At 37.4% G+C, this 21,088-nt stretch overlaps 2 protein-coding genes across 5 annotated transcripts in view; one reads left to right on the plus strand and one right to left on the minus strand.

Moving 5' to 3' along the window:
* Positions 1-226: 226 nt before the first annotated feature.
* LOC145778864 (WD repeat-containing protein 37-like) overlaps positions 227-21,088 on the plus strand; it is a 103,614-nt gene continuing 82,752 nt past the window's right edge. Inside the window, exons 1-10 of one of the 4 annotated variants that reach the window (XM_082590454.1) lie at positions 227-363; positions 1,859-1,961; positions 3,756-3,970; positions 4,349-4,477; positions 5,396-5,496; positions 9,340-9,530; positions 9,788-9,995; positions 10,203-10,353; positions 10,676-10,825; positions 11,762-15,862. In XM_082590454.1, coding sequence (XP_082446580.1) covers positions 1,865-1,961; positions 3,756-3,970; positions 4,349-4,477; positions 5,396-5,496; positions 9,340-9,530; positions 9,788-9,995; positions 10,203-10,353; positions 10,676-10,825; positions 11,762-11,953 — 1,434 coding nt within the window. In that variant the 5' untranslated portion in view covers positions 227-363; positions 1,859-1,864 and the 3' untranslated portion in view covers positions 11,954-15,862. Of the gene's footprint in view, positions 364-1,780; positions 1,962-3,755; positions 3,971-4,348; positions 4,478-5,395; positions 5,497-9,339; positions 9,531-9,787; positions 9,996-10,202; positions 10,354-10,675; positions 10,826-11,761; positions 15,863-21,088 lie in introns of those variants that run through there. The other 3 variants (XM_082590455.1, XR_014290480.1, XM_082590453.1) reach the window with 3 other exon arrangements.
* Positions 15,917-21,088, minus strand: part of LOC145778863 (60S ribosomal export protein NMD3-like) — a 145,613-nt gene continuing 140,441 nt past the window's right edge. Inside the window, exons 3-13 of the mRNA XM_082590451.1 lie at positions 20,674-20,808; positions 20,424-20,601; positions 20,043-20,159; positions 19,617-19,719; positions 19,372-19,450; positions 18,795-18,891; positions 17,341-17,458; positions 17,054-17,199; positions 16,742-16,930; positions 16,260-16,425; positions 15,917-16,089 (exon numbers count right to left, since the gene is read on the minus strand). Coding sequence (XP_082446577.1) covers positions 15,974-16,089; positions 16,260-16,425; positions 16,742-16,930; positions 17,054-17,199; positions 17,341-17,458; positions 18,795-18,891; positions 19,372-19,450; positions 19,617-19,719; positions 20,043-20,159; positions 20,424-20,601; positions 20,674-20,808 — 1,444 coding nt within the window. The 3' untranslated portion in view covers positions 15,917-15,973. The remainder of the gene's footprint in view (positions 16,090-16,259; positions 16,426-16,741; positions 16,931-17,053; positions 17,200-17,340; positions 17,459-18,794; positions 18,892-19,371; positions 19,451-19,616; positions 19,720-20,042; positions 20,160-20,423; positions 20,602-20,673; positions 20,809-21,088) is intronic.

Here is a 21,088-nt window from a genome sequence, read left to right on the forward strand (position 1 = left end):
TACATTCTACAAGTATGCAAAACTACGGTACCTAAAATAACCCATCAAAACTTTGTCTGTCCGAGGATATAGATTCAAAACCAACCACACCAATCTGCCAAGATTTTTTTGTTTTTGACTGGATTTGTCTGCTGGTACTAATGATGACAAATATATTTAAACACACACAGGATGAAATATATACAAATGTATATGTAAATCATTGTTCTAGTGAATGAAATGCTTAACAAAGCACTGAAACAAAAAGAAATTGAATTCTGTCAAGGAAAACTAAGGAGAAAATACTGAGATACTCAAAGCAATCAAGAAAATAAAAACAAGAAGATTTTCATTATTTAGCCTGTGATCAGCTAGCATAGTACGGTATGTTGTTTGATACATATGTCATTTTTTATAGACTTATTGTATAAAAAATTTTGAATTTTTTGTCTGTTTCTATATGCTACATTTATTGTGTATTTGTAGTGGTAGTTACGGCCAGTAGTTTGCAAAATATACAGTACCGTAGTTATGTGTGCTTTTTTAAAACTTATCGTAACTGTTGATAATTCCAATAAGCGAGACAAATGGAAACGTTACTGCAAAGTTACACGACATTGTGATGCAGCTGACCTGGCTTGCAGAGCCATCTCATCACAGGGTACATCTCACCACGAGATTATTTGACGCAAATTTTATATCCATTGAGCATATCTAGCCCTGCACAGATTAGGCTACCAATATTTAGTTGAAATTTATTGAGTTACCAATATTTATTTTAAGAGCCACTGGCTTCTATGATGTGAAGCCAAATTACCAAACACATTCCTCATTGTATCAACATAATGCATTATAACAGTACTGGTATCATGGTATCACTTGACTTCTAATTGTAGGTTAACTTTTATGTTTATTTGTATATAGTTTGTATTGTCTTGTTTAAAAAAAATTGGAAAGATAAAACAAAATTTTTAAAGTCAAATATATAGTCTCTAAGTTCCTGTGACATGTTGGCCATGATCAATTGTCTTGCATCAAGTCGGCTGCGACAGAATTCTCTGATCCCCACTGCAAACAATTGGAAAACCCTGACAATTAAGGGTTAGGTCCAGACTTTCGTTTCCAAATGAATTAAATGATTAATATGCATTTTTAAAGAGCATTGTATCCATTGCAGTCTTCAGATATTGGTTACTCTTACCACTTTACAAGCCAAACAGTTTTACCACAGCTGATTACAATTTTTCCTCAAATGTATTATTTTGGTCTGAGTAATCAGCAAGAATAAGATTCAGTAGGCCTATATCACTTTTGAAAGGTCTTTGATGTGATACATAAGGTTGTCGCCCTGTACCTAATGACTAAGAGATGAGCAGGCAGGCGGACACTTCATCCACTAACTCATTGAGCTAGTGAATTCAACTTTCATGCTTTAATTTTTTGCAAATTTTGAACCTCACTGTTGAAAACTATGTCATCCTCAGCTCTGTTACTTACACACAAAAGATTTGTTTGCAAAAGTGAGACTGGAATCAAAATGTGGTGTGTGAAAAGCCAAATAAACTTTCAGTGAAAAAAATCTTGTTAGAAAAAAGTCTACCGAATGAGGCTTTGCAACCAAAGATGCATTAATTGACAACTATTTTGTACAGATAAGTTTTCTAAAATCAGCAATAAAATTATATATACTGTTCCTGAACATTTATGACAGAACAATGCATATTGAATGTCACACTGATGTCCTTGACTGCAATCACAAGTGTTAAAATCTAACCTTGTTTTAAACTGATTGTGATACAAAGTTTTATTGAAGGTTTAAATTAATAAAAAGCTTGTCTTGCAAAGTGACATTTTAAGTTTTCCAAATCTTCAATTTCAGAAACCCATGGAGTTTAATGGGAAGAAAGAAGACAAGAAACATCTGAATTTTTTACGTACAAATAGCCGAGATAAAGAACTAAATGCCCAATCATCAACTTCCGGTATGTTGAAAACTAATGGTGATATTTTCAAGTATATCCAAGTGCAAAGGAATATTTTATGCATCAGTTACCTTGTTTAAAATATGTTTTTACATAAATATATAATATATTTAACTACAAAAAAACTAAACTGGCTAAGTCTTTTTGTTGTTATTACCTCTGCTACCTGCATTGAGCGCTTTGTTTGCATTTGCTACAATTTATTGGAATATATATGGATATACACTGGCGCCAACTTACGGGGTGCTGTGGCGGGGTGGCAGCCACCTCGTTTAGGTTACATTACTCACTGCAACTAAATGTAATTTGAACGGACGTTTAAATCTTTTTTTGATCATTGGTTTTCGCTTCAAGTCAACATAAAGCAAGAGTTGAACCAATCCAGTATTGCGAAGAAAATGATTGTTTTTGTCACAAGCATGATACTCGCGTAACATCAAGCAAGCTATGTGAAGATTACGCAACACGTGGCTACAAGTTTTTTCCTTGTTGTTGTTGCGATCGTTTTATTTGTCACTTGTCATAAGTCATTGTTACATTTGTTAGGTTTACAATGGGATTTATTAATCAATAAAATACGATCTTTCCATTGCCTCCCTCAAAATTCTTTTTTGAAAAATTTTAAACTGCTCATAATATCGCTATAAATTATGACAGCTATAAAATACTTGGAAATAAAATTATCTCGATGATTGATAGTTCCGTCCCTAAACGAATAAATGAATATCTATTTTCAAATTTCATTAAAAAATGCAATTTTTGAAACTTTTTGAGTTTTATTCAAAAAGTGGACTTAGTAAAGTAGCAGTTTTAACGTTTTGCAAATTTACACGTTTACATGATTCTAATCGAGGAAAGCTATACTTTTGAAAAGAATTTTTTGAAAATATACTTATCGTTGCCTTCCACCACCTGCAAGGCGGAGCGATCGTTTAGTGCACTTAGGCGCATAAAAACCTACTTGCGATCTACCATGACGCAACAGCGATTGAACCACGTCCTAATTTTAAATGTTTGTCAAGCTGAAGCTTCACGGTTACAACTTGACCAGTTGATCAACAGTTGGATAGACAGAGCTGCTGTTCGCAAATATACTTTTGCCAAATGTTAAGTGTCAGAGCAGCAACGTAACAATAAATTCACGACATACCTCCTGTGCTTTGTTTTAAAGTTGCTTTGTAAATTATCGAGCTACAGATCAGGTGTAAAAAGACAATTGCATCTACGAAACACGCTTACTGTAGTAAAAATCAAACAAAAACATGCAGTTTGAAAGTTTTTAGGTTGCCATATTGTGCTATCCGCCACCCCGTGCAAAAATAAAAGTCGGCGCCTATGTGGATATTTATGTGTATCGTTTGTCATGTCGTACATTAATCCGTGTTACTGGGGCACTTTACTTTCCGTATTACTTGGTTTTCCTGCGCAACCATGCACCAATGGGGAATGTCCTCTTTCTCCTCCTGTGAGTGTGGTGCCTAGGAACAGACCACATCATCAATGACTGCACTATCTTCAAGTCACCTAACGGAGTGGAAGGTCTGCGTGTTTTGGATGGTGAAACTAAAGGATGGCTGCTTTAGTAGCCTTCCAGTGTAGTCCAGGAACATCGTGAACCTGAGTTGGTAAAAGGATAGACTCTTGTCTCGGCCCCAGAGGCTCACACGACAATGACACTGGGCACTTTAACTAAAAAAATTGATTTTTATAATCAGAACAAACAATTGTAGCATACCAAATTGTGACTTTTATGCAGACAAAGTTCTTTTAAGCAGACAAAGTTCTTTCATGCAGACAAAGAATTGCTTCCAAGACGACTACAAGGAAGATTACATTTTTTATTTGAACAAATAGAAGCAGAGTTTGGTGTTTTGCATGCCGAAAATGTCCAATTGAAAAAGACTGTTGCAGAAATGACTGAAAAATTAAACAATCCTGATGCTACTCCTACTTCTGGTGCTGGTGAAAAGGGGGAAACTAACCACAGCAATGGATTAGAGTCACACAAGGTGAGTCACGGTCAATGCATAGCATAAGAATTGAAGTGTAAAGTCAGACAGGATCTTTCATTGCTTTCAAAGATATATATGTATTTTTTGTCACTATGTATGATAACACTTAACAATCAAAAACTTATTTCTCAAAAGTCATTTTTATTGTTTTTTACAATTTGATGTTAATTTTACACAATGCAACAACTGAATTTGGTATGAATTGGGTTGTTTTTTGTTAATATTAGTATTGTTGTTACAAACATCAAAATGGTTCATAAATAATGCTGCACTGTGAAAAAGCAACTGCAATTGGCTCTTTTTTTGATGAAATTCCTTGCTGTAGTGCTGTTCAATCAATACATATACCCACGTCCCACAACATACTGCTTTTAGTCATTGAAAGGAAAAAATTCTGGCTCCAGTCAATTTTCCCAGAGATTGAAAACAACTTACAAGACGGGCACAAGTAAATTGGTCTCAAGCTTCAAAACAAGTACGGCCGTTGTTTGCAGAGTACTCCAGGTAAACATAGGTAGAAACAGTAAAGAAGTCAACGCTCAAACCTGTTTTTATTTCTTTCCTACAGTGTTTTTGTTGATTTTTTTTTTGCAAGTGTACGTAACAAGAAAGTGTAGTTTTGGTAAAGCAAGAATACTGGTTAAACCCGACACAAAAGATTATATATATACCGTACTTTCGATGAGAATGTAATTTCCTGTGTTTGACTTGCAGCGCCTGCGCATGTGTTGCCTTTCCTGCTAACACTGTGCTGTTGCAGTCTAAGCAATCAACTTCCTTGTATTATATATATGCTATTGAATCATGATATCATCATGTAGATTGTAGAAGTGTTTGTACAGCAACCCCAAATTAAAATGCGCGGTTGATGTTTACATTTTACAGTGTTGGTTACTTTGAGGCTGTTTGATTTAATAGAAACAATTCAACTGGAAGAAGGTTGAACCTTTCAACGCTTTGTTTTTTTGCCTACGTGCCTTCCTTTCAACTGTCCACACACTATCTTACATTAATTGATTTAAGACATAAATTATTCATTGTTCTTTCCTGCATTACTTCTCAAGCTGTATTAAATTTGCAATAAGAGTCTGCTTGACATTTTGTCTTGGAAATGTTCTTTTTCAGTGCGAAACTGTTGTATTGATCATTAAATAATCGTTGCTTTGTATGGTATGTCCAAACCGGTTGGTTGAAAATTTAAATTTTTGGATGCCAATCGTCGTGTCTACCCTTAACAATGTTCTTAAGTTCTTCCTAAGACAGAACTGCATGATTTTGGTAAGTGCTGGAACTAACATCCTCCCGAGCAGTGTGCACTGTCCAGTCATATTTGGTCTCGCAATGAATAAAAATATCTTCAGTATGACGTTGTCAATTAATACAGATCTATTTGTTCCGTAAGAAGAGATTTATTTTTTAAAGGATTTTCATGGCCACAGAGACGGGATTTGGGATGTGGCATCATCTCGCGTCAACACTGATGTTGTTGGCTCTGCATCTGCAGATCAGAAAGCCAAGCTTTGGTAAGATTGTTTGTTTGAACTGTGGCGATATCAGCCCGTGCAATTTTATATGAAAGTGCACAATTAACCAGACAGGCATGAGTTTGCTAAAATTTGAAAACGCTACTACCGAGACAGAAAAATCCGTCATTTTTACATTGGTTCAACGTCTGCACACGTTGAATCAATGCAAAAATGACGGATTTTGGCATCTGGGCAATTTGCTTTTTCATTCATAGCTTGTCACGCCAGTGTCGGAGCCAGGTAAGAGCATTGTTTGTGATGTTTTTGAGGTCGTTGTCATCACATGAATTTGCTTTTGCACTATCTTCAACTGCTAAACTGCTAAACTGCTGAAAAAAACAATTTTTACTTCAACGAACATGTGTTGTTGTGCCATTTTGATGAATAAGCATTTTATTGCAATTCCCCCAAGCGGCGGTTGCTATGTTTTCGTTGTCGACTAGTTCTTTTAAAACAGAATTAAAGCAACTCCTCATTTCACAAATTGCTGTTGAAATGGTTGGAAAAAGTTTTCAAGATTTTCTACACTCAGCAGTTCTCATTTGTTTGTGAATGCTCTAAACATGTACGGAATGATTGTGAAATAGTTTCTTGTGAAGAAGCACATTTGACTGGCCCTTCCAGCAAACTCGTAACCAACCAGTAATTGAGGAAGTGATTTTGCAAAAAAAGGCATTTGCTGAGCAAGCGCTATTTCGATTATGAGATGATCTGCCTGAAACTGATATTTAGTGGTCCAAGAAAAGAATAAAGTGGTGTTCTATTGTTGTTTGCTGTTAGATGGTATTGGAGCTAGGAAAAAAACGACTTTTAATTGCTTGTTTCAAGATGACATGATTTTGACGAGAGGCATTTCTTTCGAGCGCATACAGCAGTATGCAATATTTTTCATATTGGCGTTTTATACTTGGTTTAGTATATATTTTTCAAATCCTTGTCTGTAACTCCTGCACGAATTGGTTCTCTGAGATTACACAGTAAAGTTAATACCAAGTAATGCTCTATACTCCTAATACCAACACTATTTGCTATAGTATAATGGTAAAAATCGGCCTTAAAGCGAATACACGAGCTGCGACCGATTATATTATTCAGTTCTGAAGATGAACCTCGTCATCGTCAAGCATGGGCATTGCTTGTTTGACGTCACTTTAAGCTAAAGGTGACGTCAGCACATGGATTATGCATCAAAATTGTCATTTCAAGAGCTTTCTTGTAATACAGTATTTGATTTTCGTTTTAGATTGTTTATTAAAGCGACGTCAATTTCCGCTTTCCTGCTTTAATTTAGAGGTCTTGATAACGTTCTACGGTTTCTACTTTAGTGTGAATCGAAATGGAAACTATTTTTAGGAGTCATGGAATGATAAATTTACTTTGACTGTCTGTAGAAGTAATTGAAATATTAACTTGTGGCAGGAATGAAACTGGCCAAACTCTCCATAAAAATTGTAGCGATACTGTTAATCATTTTTGATACAGTTGCTTATGACGACGTCAAATAAAGGTTAACAAGCAGCAGTTATTGATTTCTCGTTTCACTTCGAACATGCTCCAAAAAGCAAAATTTGTCATTGTTACATTGATTCAACGTCAGCAAGCAGTGTAAAAATGGCGGATTTTGCTGCCTGGGACATGCCAGCAGCAAACAAATTTGCATCGTTGGTGTACGGTAGCTTTCAAATCTCTTTGTACGTTACAGGAATTGTAATCTTATGTTTTGGTGGTGTAGGCGTATTCAGTGACGTCTCCCGTATAATATCGATCAATTTGTATGATTAATCATTGCCACGTGCGCTTTTTTGGTCTGGTATAAACTTTCGTGTGAAGCCATATATAGCAACCCCGCATGAAGTGGCCTTCACACAGGGCCTTCTGATGACAAAACGTTTTGCTTTGATAACTATGTTTTCATCTTTGTCAGTTGATGTTTAACATGTCGGTGTGCTTAAGATGTACTGATGTCTTGCATTCATCAAATGCTGGCATTTACACAACAACCTAACACCTTAGTGTAATTTATTAAGAATCGATTTCGCTACAGTAATAGTATCTTCAGCTAGCACATGTAAAAAAGAAAATTTGAAAAATACGTAAAACGAACTAATCAAGCAAACTCCGATATTATTATTATATCGGTATTATTATCCGGTATTATCAACACGCATAAAAATTTTATTTTAAATAGATGGTTACTTAATATTAAAATCAAAAGCTGCAAGCCTAAATCTTAAACTGGTGTTCTGCCACGATTTCCAACAATGTACTGGTGCAAAATTAGAAATACATGAACATATATCATCCATCAAGTAAATTACAACAGTTCACCAGGACGAATACAAAGAAAAACGCAATTTGGTTTACGGTCCATTGCAATAAGTTTACATTGATACGACGTCAAAAGGAATATGGTGTGCTTAAGCTCTTCTTTTTTGGCACCATGTTACAGCTTTATCGTCGGAGAAACGATTATAGCCTGTAATTTCATGTCAGAAACATAAAATTAATTTTATTCAGTTTATTGTTGCTCCTTATTATGACAGGTCCTCGTGTGTTTAATCTTGATGCTGTCCATCCCCAAGCAGCAAAAATTCACCATTTTTAGATTGATTCAACGTCTGCAGGCGTCGAATCAATGTAAAAATGACCGATTTTGCTATCTGGGTCATTATACCCCCTGGGGATTGTCGTTGATTTTTTTGTGGTGGCGCTATTTTGAATCGCTTGGTTGGTCTGCAAAGTTAGACATCGCAAAAATGTAAAAACAATGTGATAAAGCAATGTTTTCATTTTGAAATTCCACTGCACGCCTATAATATGACTTGCAGTTTACCCTGCTTCCAAAAAATTGCCCTTTTTGCATTGATTTGTAGACGTCAACGATCTGCAACGTTTACAGACGTTGAATCAACGTAAAAAGGACAATTCTTGCAAAACGCTTACAGTTGTTTTTAGCCTTGTTAGTGTAGCATTGGCGCGGCGTGATTTGCCTTGTCACTTAAAAATTTCTCGATTCTTCCAAGAAGTCGAAGTCGTTGTTCTTTACAAAGCAACACATGACCCATTCAGAACTAAACAAAGCACTTTCGACAAAATACAAGAGACGTGACGAATTGTTTAATCTCTCTTCAATGTTTTATCTAACTCCAACATTTAACTGTTTATGCCAACCGACCTTTAATGTTGTGTGACATCTCTTCAATTAAATTTCAGGCATGCAAGCCTTGCATGCTAAGGGTGATTTTTGCTTAGTGTATTTCCATCAGCAATAGGCTTTGTGGCTACAGACCGACACTGATGCAGGTTTTATTCTCTCTTTATCCGTTCAGATGATTCCGATTTCGGTCACTCCTATCCTTCTCCGCAACCCCCCGTAACTTCCTTGAACTCTTTCATGCTTGGTTCGATGTCATATTTTAAGCCAGCTGATTTTTCCGGCATCTACCTCTACTGCAGACTTCACTGCTTTAGCCACCTTTTCCTTTTGTTGGTTTTGTTACTGTATTTCTTTTTCACAATATCATTTCTTTTGCATTTTGCACTTTGCTTTTGCATTCTTTTGCATTTCAAGAGAGAGAAAAATATTCTTGCACGTTTTAAATGCTTGAAGGTTTTTCCATCTTTTCCCATTCATGTGCGTGCTTGTATAACGCTTATGATATAACCTGTGCTATCGTTTTGGACCAGGACACGATAACAAACAATTAAATGATGTAATATCGCTAGTGCATCATACAAAGCATCGATAGGTCACTGAAGAGTGGATTGTAGGTCAGGTTATGTGCTTATTGCACGTTCTATGTCTCGCATAAAACTGAACTATCTGCTGTATTGTTTTAGGAACATCGCCACCGGAGTTTGCACGGGAACGTACCACGGCCACTCAGGTTCTGTCAATTGCATTCGATTCCATCCAGAAAAACACATTGCTTTGACTGTATCAGGAGACTCCAGCGCCCATGTGTGGGCCTATGAGGCCACCAAATCGTCGTCGTGTGACGAAGAAGTCGCGGAACGTGACGACAACGAAGGTGTAATGATGTTATTTTCGGCGCGTGAAGTTGCTATTTTTGTCGTCACAACTTTAAACGATGTGAAAACGGCAGTTACTGCGTGCTTGGTTGTTTTATTTGAACTGTTGTGCCTAAACATGGCTGACAGAACAGTACAGTACAGTATGTCTCAGACACCAAACTCGTCGTTTTGTACATGTAAAAAAACGCCTGATTCGCTGTCCAGAAAGTGACTTTTTAAAAAAACTGTCTCACCGTTGGCACATAAATTGCAGATGCCAGCAGCGGAGAACCCAGGGATTTTCGAACTCCACTTATGCGTGCGACGTGTCACACCTCACCGGTCGTGTGCTGTGATTGGCTGACCGACGGCCTTTATTTCGTCACAGCATCGTGGGACCGCACGTCGTGCTTGGTCGATTCTTCGACTTCTCAAATTGTGCAGACTCTCAGCGGACATGACCTTCCATTAACACATGTCAGGTAATCAACGTAACTTCTTTTTTTTACTCAACCCAGACAGCAAAACCCCTTCGTTTTTACATTGATTCAACGTCTGTAGACGGTGTAAAAATTTATTGATCTCCCAGACAGCGAATTCCGTCAGTAGCGTCTGCAGACGTTGAATCAATGTAAAAATGATCGATTTTGCTGTTTCGGTTTATTCAGCGAATATTGCTTTGCCAACAGCGCACATTCCAAACACAAGATGATAGTGACATCATCAAGAGATGCGACCTTCAGAGTGTATGACTTCCGCGTCCCTGCTGTACACACTGTGATTGTCGGGCAAGGTCATTCCCAATCTGTGTCATCTGCCGTGTTCACTGATGATGACAAGGTCAGTTCTGTTTTATCCTCCCTTAATCTGGTGCCCCTATGCCGTAATCCGCCATTTAATCTCATTATGTAAAAGTGCAGTGATAGACTGCTTTTTATGTGTCAGTCCATGGTGTAGTTTTTCTGCATAGATGGTAGTAATAGAATTAAAAAAAAACCTGACTGCACTTTAATCTGCTAAGTTTTACTGACCTCCAACTATGACGACCGTTATGATTAGTTTTAATCTAATGTTTTACTTGTAATCATAGATCATGTCATTTATTCCGTTTAATTGGACTTCTGCTTCGCGATTGCATTGCTTCACATCTTGTACTTTGCAGGTTGTTAGCAGCAGCGATGATCGTTGTGTGAAGGTTTGGGACTTGAAAAGCATGCGATCGCCTATCGCCTCCATGAACCTCGATTCTCCAATCAACCGAATCAGTGTTTCTAGAAGGGGTGTCATTGCCATTCCTCACGACAACAGACAGGCATGGATTTGTCACGCGTATTGCTTAGCAGCTTAACTGTTCCGCGAACCATTAAAATCCAAGCTATTTACTGCTTTTGTTTAGCTCTTATGTAGTCAATACATGCACGCCGTTTGTTTATTGCTTATAACTGTAACTGCTTAGTTAGCAAATCATGCCATTTTTATATCGAAATGTAAAGAGGGTTGAGGACTGACTTGCTGACCTAGTGTACGATTTCACAGCGTCATAGTAAAAGAGGTGGTATGGTAACAACGCCGATTTGGTCATAGATATAAAGAAGCTGTAGCCCATATGTTAGATTAAAACGCACCTGGCCAGTGGCCAACGAAGGTAATGGGGTGATGCAGCGGATAAGGCGTTAACTTTCCAATGATGCACCTGGTTCAACAATTAGCTTAAGTTAGTTGTTAATAAACACCGCTCACCTTTACCCAGGGTGTAATAAATTAAGTGGGTGTAGTTACTGAAGGAATTGCTCACCCTACTCTCGTTGGGTCTGCTACTATTCGGTGAGTTCCTAACCCCTAACCCTAAAACGGCAATGATAATTAGGCTACGGTATCCGATAATTAAAAAAAAAATTGAAAAAATCCCCCGTTAAGGGATCGGACTCACCGAAACGGGCCATTCCGACTCTCGTTAGTACCGAATGCCTGGTATGATGAGAACCTTAACTTCTCATTTCCCGAAGCGCAGTAACTGAGTATGGGACCAGTAGATGGCGTTGACTGGAAGTACTTTTGGACTCTGGCTCGGAGTGATTGATCGTGTCTTCGAACTTGTATGTAGAAGCCATCGCGTATTCTTGGGATGTAGTGCGTTTTTTCTTCCAAGTTGGGGCCAAAAAATCTCATTGATACTCGGCCCAAATTATTCTCTCAACAGCCCTGTATGGAACCACTACCTCTATCCAACGAATCGTCTTTGTTGCAGATTCGGCTTTATGACACGAACGGAACGCGACTGTCCCGTTTCCCGCGCAATGATCGGGTCTCACACAGCAGAGTAGTGACTGCGGCTACTTGGGTGGAGAACTCGACCCCGAGCGTGCTGACGTGCGGCTGGGATAAACTTATTATCAATTGGGCAGTACAATTTCCCCATTCCTTGATATCGCAAAGATAGTAGACACTTGGGACTTCAGTTGATTGATTCTTTCTTTGATAGAAATAAGATTCAATGTTTTATATCAAGTTAAAAGTGAAATTTTTCTTGGACATTTTCAGAGTGAATCTTGGCGCAAGAAATTTTACTTCATGTTATTTTCTTTAAATCAAACCAAATGCTTCTTGTTATGCTGTTGTTTTTACCACTGTTTATTTAAGATCGCAAGAATGATCTTTATATTATGTTCCGCATATCATCGGATCCCCAGACAGCAAAATCCGTCATTTTTAGATTGTACAATGTAAAAATGACGGCTTTTGCTCACTGGGATATCGCTTTGGATCGAGCTTACGTTGATCCTACGTTGTCAGATCTTACAGTTGACCGCACATTACAAACACACAAAAAGTCCATGACTGTTTAACGTTGACTTTTAAAACAGGTGCGTGGACACGTTGCTAAAGAGATCAATTCCTTTTTCAAAACGTTTCACCAGACAAGCAAATTTACTAACACTCGTTGTCTTTAATATTTTGCATGAATTTATTCCCTTGAAAGCTGAACATGTTATATACGGAGCTCGCCTTCGTGGCATTTCATGAATAAAGTCTTCTTTTTTTAGAAAGCCGTTTAATGTTTATAAGTTAACCTTTTTGCTTCGTACTTAGCATAACTTGATGAAGTTAAACTCAAGCGGTTGTAAGTTTAACTTACAACTGAATTATGTTTCTATATTAAGCCCTGCTTGTAAAGACCAATACAATGATTGCTGCTTTGTGGCCTTGGCTTGCTTGCGTTTCAATTCTATCGCGAAAATATCATACTGTGATGGCTGATTGAGAATCGCCTCTTCAGTTTTTATGCCTTATTGCTGCAGTGCAAATACAACTTGGGAAATCGATTTCTTTCCCCACTTGACTCCCACAATAACTGAAGAGCAAATCAGATGCTGCTCATGTCATCTACTGTACCTGCAGTGTTGTTACAACGGCATATGCTGCTGGTATGTCCAGGGCCGGATTATTATGGGTATTGTAAGCCTAAAGCTTAAATCACTTGTGAGCCTATCTTTACCTGCCTAAAAACTTCAAGTACCTATTTTGGCTCGCAATGGGGTATTAAACTTTTTTCCACTTAACCTCTGGCAAGCTTTTCGGCCGCTATTATGTAAAGGGCTGCCAGACTTGGTAACCTGTTCATGTTGCGTGGTTACAATCTTAGTTATTTTTTCTGCCTAATGCTTAAGCTTGTTCGGCTCAATAGATAATCCGGCCCTGGTAATGTCGCCCCAGCCAGCTAATCAGTCGTTTTTATGTGGGAATCGTAACGTCGCAAATCAATGTAAAAAAAGATTTCTGGTTAGGTTAACTCGCTCTCTTGTTATAAACATGCATGTTAATATTTGATGACGTCACTCAGCAGTTTCTTTGTACGGTACAGTTTGATCATGAGGACTGTAAGTAAGTGACTACTTTCCTTTTTTATTTGACTATTGCTTCTGATTCAGCCTTGCCACGTTTATTAACTACTTCACGATGAATCTCAGTAATCATACACGCGTTTGATTATTATCTCCCATTTTCTTTTGTACTTCAGCCATATTTAATTCAGCCTGTTAATTGTTGGCTACTGCTGAAACGTGGTGGTGGCGGCATCGGTTTTGTTACTGCTAAGCCACCTACGTAAGGAGGTAAAAAACATTCATTTTTTTAAGATCATCAACTTTTGTGGAAGATATCAACTCTTCGGAGCTGGTCAAATATGACGTCTTTTTGACCAATATGGCGATTCTAGCCACTTGGCTACGTCGTGTGATACTCACACAGTCTCTTGCTCTGCGTCATCGCTGTATGGGTTGTTTTCATTCTACAGTAGCTGTGAAACACAAAACTGGATAAATCTATGCAACACTACAGACTCCGCTACCTTCACTGTTTAAAGAACATCACCCCAGTGGTAATTATTTAGACAGACAAAACAAAGTGACTGACAATGTATTACACAAAAAAAATATATATATATAATATAACATAATTAAAATAAACTCTAACGTTTTCGACACGTACTTGTGTCCTTATCAGGAATTACAAATCTGCAATATACATAAAATGAAAATTATAAAATAAATCTCACTGTGCACTATAACTAAGACACTCCGAACTGAAAAGCACAAACTCAACGAATGATTCAAGAATGATTACCGGTATGAGTAAATAACATGTGCTATTAAGAGCACACCTCCTCTTGTGTAACGTGCACTGACAATGTATCGATCGACCAATTCAAAATCATCTCGAGGCAGATCTGAATACCAGACCAAGATCATGGAAGCCCCAAGAAATTAGCGTACCAATCCGTCTCAACAGACAATTATTTGTGTATGTTGCTCGTCGTCTGTGTGTGTTCTAATTGTTGTCACATGCTTGTATTTTACACCTCATTTGATCTGTTTCCCACCATGTTATTTACTGGTAATCATTCTTGAATCACTTGTTGAGTTAGTGTTTCTCAGTTCAGAGTGTCGTTATAGTGCATGGTCAGATCTATTTTATAATTTTCATTTTACAATTTTGGTAGAGGTGATTTTTTTAACCATAGACAAATAAAACCTAATAACCACACGGCATTTAACATGAAAATAAACTAAAAATTACGTTTTCGGCCATACTCATGTTAGCCCTTTTTAAGGAACCAACTGACTGATGTTCATGTTCTTCATAAATTAAAAGTACAAAACTGATCTACATAACAAAAATCGAAAAAAAGAAACGCGTAAGAATGAAACGGCAAGGCAAAGGAGGCAAAATCACATGACGCTTGATTGCCTGGGAAATTTTCATTTTGTTGCAGATTTGTCATTCCTGATGACGACACAGGCACGTGTCGAAAACGTTAGAGTTTATTTTAATTAAGTTACGTTATATAATTTTTTTGTGTAATACTTTGTTTTGTCTGTCTATGGTTCAACAAAGCGAACTCTGTACCAAAGCTTGATAATTCAACCAAAATCAAGGTTGCTCGGCCAAAACTGATTTACTGATTGGGTATTCAGCCATATACTGCTTTTGTTGACATGCTACTTTGTAAGTGAATGTATTTTTAGTGTCAGTGTTTCTTGCAATGCTTTTTGGTATAATTAACTGGCTCGTTTTTTGTGTTCAACAGATTTCTGTGCTTTAATAAGATAATAGTCAAAATGTTCCAATGCTCATTCATGTTCATGATTTCATATTTCCAGTCATGTCGATTTTTTTGTGATTTTGAGTGTAAAGTTTACAACATAAGCTTTGCCGAACTTTTTGGTACAAAATAGCAGAAAAAACGACTGTTGGCGCAAATGAAATTGAACACCATCGGTCTGAAAGAAACTTTTCTTTATCGAAACGAAATATTTTTGTTTCGAACACTCAACATTTGCCGCTACTCTTGCTCACGTGATTATTTTGTGTCGCTTTGTCATGGTATGACCAGCAGTTTATAAGCCCGCGCAACATAGAAACTCCACAGCTTTATATCCAGATATCCATTGTCTCATGAGTTATGTTGGCGGTGTAATGCCACTTGTGCATTGTCATTCAGTGCCGTTCATGCCATGTCCAAATTGCATACCAGCCAGTAAAGAAAATCGTTTACGTTGTGTATGTAAGTTCGATACAAGATGTTTTGCCCCGTTTAATGTAAAAAATTAGATGCTAAGTCACTTTGCATTTGTTCAGTGTACATAGCTATCGGATCTTGCAAAAACTAACAACAACCCAGCATTCGATTTAGCAATTGCGCTAAGGTGCTGTTGAAATGTGAGAATATTGTATTGTACTACGTCTACAAACTTTTCAAACTGGTCGTAAGAAAATAGATTTAATTTTCCTGTATGACGCTGCCTCCTTGATGTAACTTACTCGTTAATAAAAATTCAACTGCCTAAACATTAAATACTGAACTTGCCTTGAATTCTGATACTACCAGATGAAAGACAACAAATCAAGCATTTGATTTAATCACCGATTGCGAGCGAATCACCATGCAACTTGCTACGAATCAGTTCGGGTCAGTCATTTCCACGTCATCTTTGATTGACAGATCTTGCAGCATTTCTTGAAGCGACACGCTTGGGTATTCACCCTCATCTGCACTGGATGGGACGCCAGAACCATCTGCAAAACAAGCAAGACATCATTGATAGCTTGTCCAAAATCATATTGCTATACACATACCCAGACAGAAAATCAATCGTTTTTTATAGTGATGCAACAACGTATGCAGACGTTGATTCAATGTAAAAAAACGGATGATTTGCTTTCTAAGTGCTACACATTCAACGTACCGATATATATGTCAATATTTTTTCGGTATTCTTTGTCTTCTTCTAAATCTTCAAGAAACGCCGTGTAATTTTCGTCTTCCTTGGCGCCACTCGCCAGTCCACGCAACTTCCAATTCCTACGACGACGACGTTGTTGTCGATCTGCGAATACTTTCTTCACCAGAATCTGAAACAAGTGAAGACGTGACAGAGACGTTTCATCGTTCAGTTATATCTTCAATGACTAGAAAGTACCCAAACAGCAGATCAACCTTTTTTTGCAGACGTTGAATCAATGTAAAAACGGTTGATTTTCTGTCTAGGTACTGTAGCAGCAATATTATTTTCTTAGTTAAAAAGGACAAGCCATAACACTATCTTATAAGCAGAGAGTGAAGAGGAGCAAAACGTGACGTCATACTGTATCCGAATAACCCCCTTTTTTTTCATGTATAACGTTGCTGTACACAAAAATGAATTGTCAAAGTAGTAGATGATCTCACCACGTCTGGAATGTCCTGAACTTTCATCAAATCCAATTGTTCGTTGTTGGCGTTTGAATTCTTAAGATCAAGACCCATCGCGACGTCGCCCGGCTTTAGTAGGTGTCCGAGATGGGTTCTTGTGTGAATGTATTCCTCGGTCAGCCCCAAGTCGCTCGATTTCACCAGCCAACAGTCGGCCAGTGTGTGCTGCAGAACGGATTTGCAAAATTTCTCTTCGTGAATAGACACTAGACAGCTAATACAGCAGCAACTTCGTCATGGAATAAAAGAAAAAAATTGCACGTCACAAAAGCGAAACAATACACAAACCTTGTTGGATGTCGACCCTTCTCCAGCTTTAATTTGTCTGTTATAAATTGGTTCTATTTCCATGACCGTGAATTCCACCAAGCTCTTCGGAGAGCAAATGGAGTGGAAAGGATTTCTCCAATAAGCATTCCCACCAACCTCGGCAGCTGGAAATAAGGCAGGTAAGTGACGATAAACATTTAGCAGGTGTTAAAATAACATTGTAAAATGATATTGTAAATATAATGTAAATTGTAAAAAACATATAACTAATGTAAAATGACGAGGTGATAAACATATCTACCTACTTTGCAAAGTTGTAAAATCAATGAGGTGGACACAGTTGGTCACTCTCATGCAGATGAGAAGCTGGCCCAGGTTGCCGAGCTGCTGTCCGAACTTACGGGGAAGGCAAACGATATCGTCCTGCAAAGTAAGTGCGAAAATTTATTTCAAATAGATGAGTAACCTACTTTGCGTTAAGTTGACGTGGTCCTTATTACAAGAAATACTGTTAGTAGTTATTTAACTCGTCATCGCCGTCCAACATATTTTTTCTAATATTGAACAGCACCACACTCGTGTATTTCAACTTTTCTTTTTATATGACTTCTTATAATGGCTACAAGTTTGATTAAAACGTATCTATTAAAGTATCACTGTGTTCAGCAAGTTTAAATGAAAGCTATTAAGTTATAAGCAAAGCAAAAACCGTCATTTTGGAAATGCAAGGAATTTTTAAGGGGAGAAATAAATTTCCAATTAAAACTGAGACTTCTATCTTGTTACATCAAACCAGTCATGTCATATGGAAGTGAAAGTTGGACCTACAGCAAAGAAATTCACAAAAAAATTAATGCTTTTCAACTCTGGTGCTACAGAAGAATATTAAAAATATCATATATAAAAAACACATTACAAACGAAGCAATTAGGAAAAGAATTGGAGTGCAAGATAGATGGGCAAACGACTTAGCAAAACAAAAGATGAAATTCGCGGGACATATTTTGAGAGGATCGGTAGGACAGCTACATCAATTGGTTATTGAAGGTATGGTGGAAGGAACGAAGTGCAGGGGAAGAAGGAGACGAACATGGAGAGATGACGCAATACAGTGGGCTGATTTGTCACGCATTGGAGAAACAAAAAGAGTAGCGGAAGAACGTGACTTGTGGAAGAAAATGACAGTCAACCTTCGGATCGGTAACGGCACGTGATGATGATGATGATTAAGTTATAATGATAACGGCTACGCTCGTTAGGTAGCGCGCGACTTCGTAAACGAAGAAATTTCAAGATCAAGCTGGTTCGACTTTCAAGCTTGAGCATTTTAAGGACTGCTCTCCATCCAGCGGCACTTAATGGATGAAATAATTTCCCGGCAACAACAATTCAACAATCGCAAAACTTTACTCTGTCAACCTCCGTAACCGGCGGTACCCGGTCATTTGGTCGACAGACATTTGGTCGACAAGACATTTGGTCGACAAGACATTTGGTCGACAAGACATTTGGTCGACAGAACGATTCATTTTAGGGTTAGGGTTAACTAACCCTATCCTAACTCTAACCCTAACCCAGGGTTACCTAACCCTAACCCAAGTGTCTTGTCGACCAAACGACCGGCTACGGTAACCGGCCATGCGTCAAAAGCCTCTTCAAGTATGCGAAACTACCAGCAATAACCTATCAAGGTTTTGTCAGTGTCCGACGATAAACAATCAAAACCAAGTAAAATTTGCAAAGTTTTGTTAGCCTTTACCTTGCAGATTGGAGGTATTTCCACGGAAAAAGACGTTTTATAATTGTAAGTGTTGCTGTGCGTGTCATGCGATATCAGCTTTTGTGAAGTTTGGTACCTGAAGAAAAGTGGTGTGCATGATTCTTACTTTCTGATCGATTCTGTCATGAATGAATATATAACTATATTGACGCTCCTACTGATTAGTGACAATTTTGCACATGAGCCCTGCAGTGACGAGTGCACATAAAATGCATCTTCAGTCTGAGAAGTGAGAATAAATACTCTCATAACCAAATCATACAGTGACTCGACCTTTTTGTATTACAACTCAAAAGCAAAAACTTCGTTTAAAGTAGATCTACAGTAAAAATAATTTTAACTTTTATGTGAAGAGCTGGGCAAGTATGATTGAAATCTGGGCCATTTTTTCCCTTCCGTATGACGGTTCTGACCGCTAAGAGCCCGGAAGGTTTCATGTAATATTGTAAGTGTTTTAAAATAGTATACCACATTTAAAATTTTGCAATTATAAAAAAAGGTTTACTTCCAACAGCAAAATAAGCATCCAGACTTGTAAAAGTTTTCAATTACATACTTGCATGGTAAAATGTTGACCAAAAAATCAGTAAATTTTCTAGCGTCTTGTTTGGAGGAGTAAAAGAAGTCCAATCCATCTAAAAATAAAATCAATTTATAATTAATGATTTTGTTCTAGTTTCACTGGCTGAATTAAAAATGTTTAAGAACTGCAAAATGTGATGATTTTTTGCACAAGTTCTTTCAAAATTTTCGTTAATTTTTCAAAATTGTCAGTGAATGTCCATAAGTAAAAATTCTCACTTGGTCTTTCTGAAATCTTTGTTGTGTTTTGATGCATCTTATGCTTTAGAATAACTTGCTCCAAATAGTAAAATGTCTTTTTATGGGAAACTTTTTGACGTACCTGTTGAATACCAAATGAGTAGAATTGTTTGGGCTATAATACCTAACCTCAAGGCAGTTGATATTGCATGTGCAAGGCTATTTGAAGTTGGTAAAAATTCTTCATTGTGAAACAAACAGTTCCATCAGGCTACACGACTTATTATGTTATTTCGTTTGTAAAAAATTGATACAAACTAGTCATTAGAATTGACGTTTTGCAATAGAAAATGGCATTTCGATAGAGATTTGCTTGTACAAAGATGCACATATAAATATAGAACTTTGGTAATTGCACACATATATGCCTTAGTGTAAAAACAAACAAGTTTTAGTAAAACAAACTTGAACAGATGAATTCCAAAAGTCTTTAGCTTCAACGCGATGACAGTCTGGGCACATATGATTATGAATAACATATTCAACTGTAAAAGTTTGTTCCAAAAAGGTTCCTCCATCAACCTGAAATATAATTATGTCATTCTTAAATGGAAGCAATGACAAGGCATTTAGTTACATAATCTAAAAAATTAAATTAAAAATTACAAACGTTTTCAGCTATACAGCATCTTTGACTTTGCCAAGCACATGAACAATTGATATATATACACACTGTCTACACACATGTGAAATTTTATCTGCTTAAGGTTTAACAAAGTTACTTCTATACCAAAATTGTATTCTTGAATGTGTTCATAAAACGGACATAGCAAATGGAACACTGACCTGCTTTTGAACGGTAATTTTGACCTTCACTCGTTTTGAGTGGGGTTCTGACCAGATGAAAGCAGCATCAATAAGACGAACACGCTGCAATGCCACCTTTATTCTTTTCAGACATATAGCAAGCAGCTCACGAGATTCTAAACTTGCTGATATCCAGGAAACCGGAGGAGATAAATACCTGAAAGGATAAAATAAATTAAACTATTCTGTAGCAAAAGCAAAGCTTTCGCAATAAAAGTCGCCTACTCACCTTTCACACTTCTTGCATTGCAACAGGTTGCCTTGTTTTGGAATGCCATCAGTGATGTCAACTTTGCATCGTAAACAATCTACACACATGTTGCTGGGGTTTGGCACAATTTCCACTCCACATTCACAGCACAAGCTAAAAGTAATAAAGGGAAGCATAACTTCTGAGACAATGGTTTTGCAAATGGGTTCACACAGGTATGATTACTAAAGCATGCAGTTGAGCAATCATAATCGCAAAAGCAAGGGCAGACAGACATGTAGCTTTGTGAAGCACTGAAGCAAGTGTGACAGGTTCCAAATTGATGATCAAAACCTAAACAGCAACCACCATTGTTGGTAAGCCTACTGGCAACAGTTGCATTGAATTTCAGCACTAACAGTGACCAACATGCAACTGTATACACTAATACTTA

This window comes from Aplidium turbinatum, chromosome 10 (genome assembly GCF_918807975.1).
Source record: "Aplidium turbinatum chromosome 10, kaAplTurb1.1, whole genome shotgun sequence".
In the NCBI taxonomy this organism is placed as follows: Eukaryota; Metazoa; Chordata; class Ascidiacea; order Aplousobranchia; family Polyclinidae; genus Aplidium; species Aplidium turbinatum.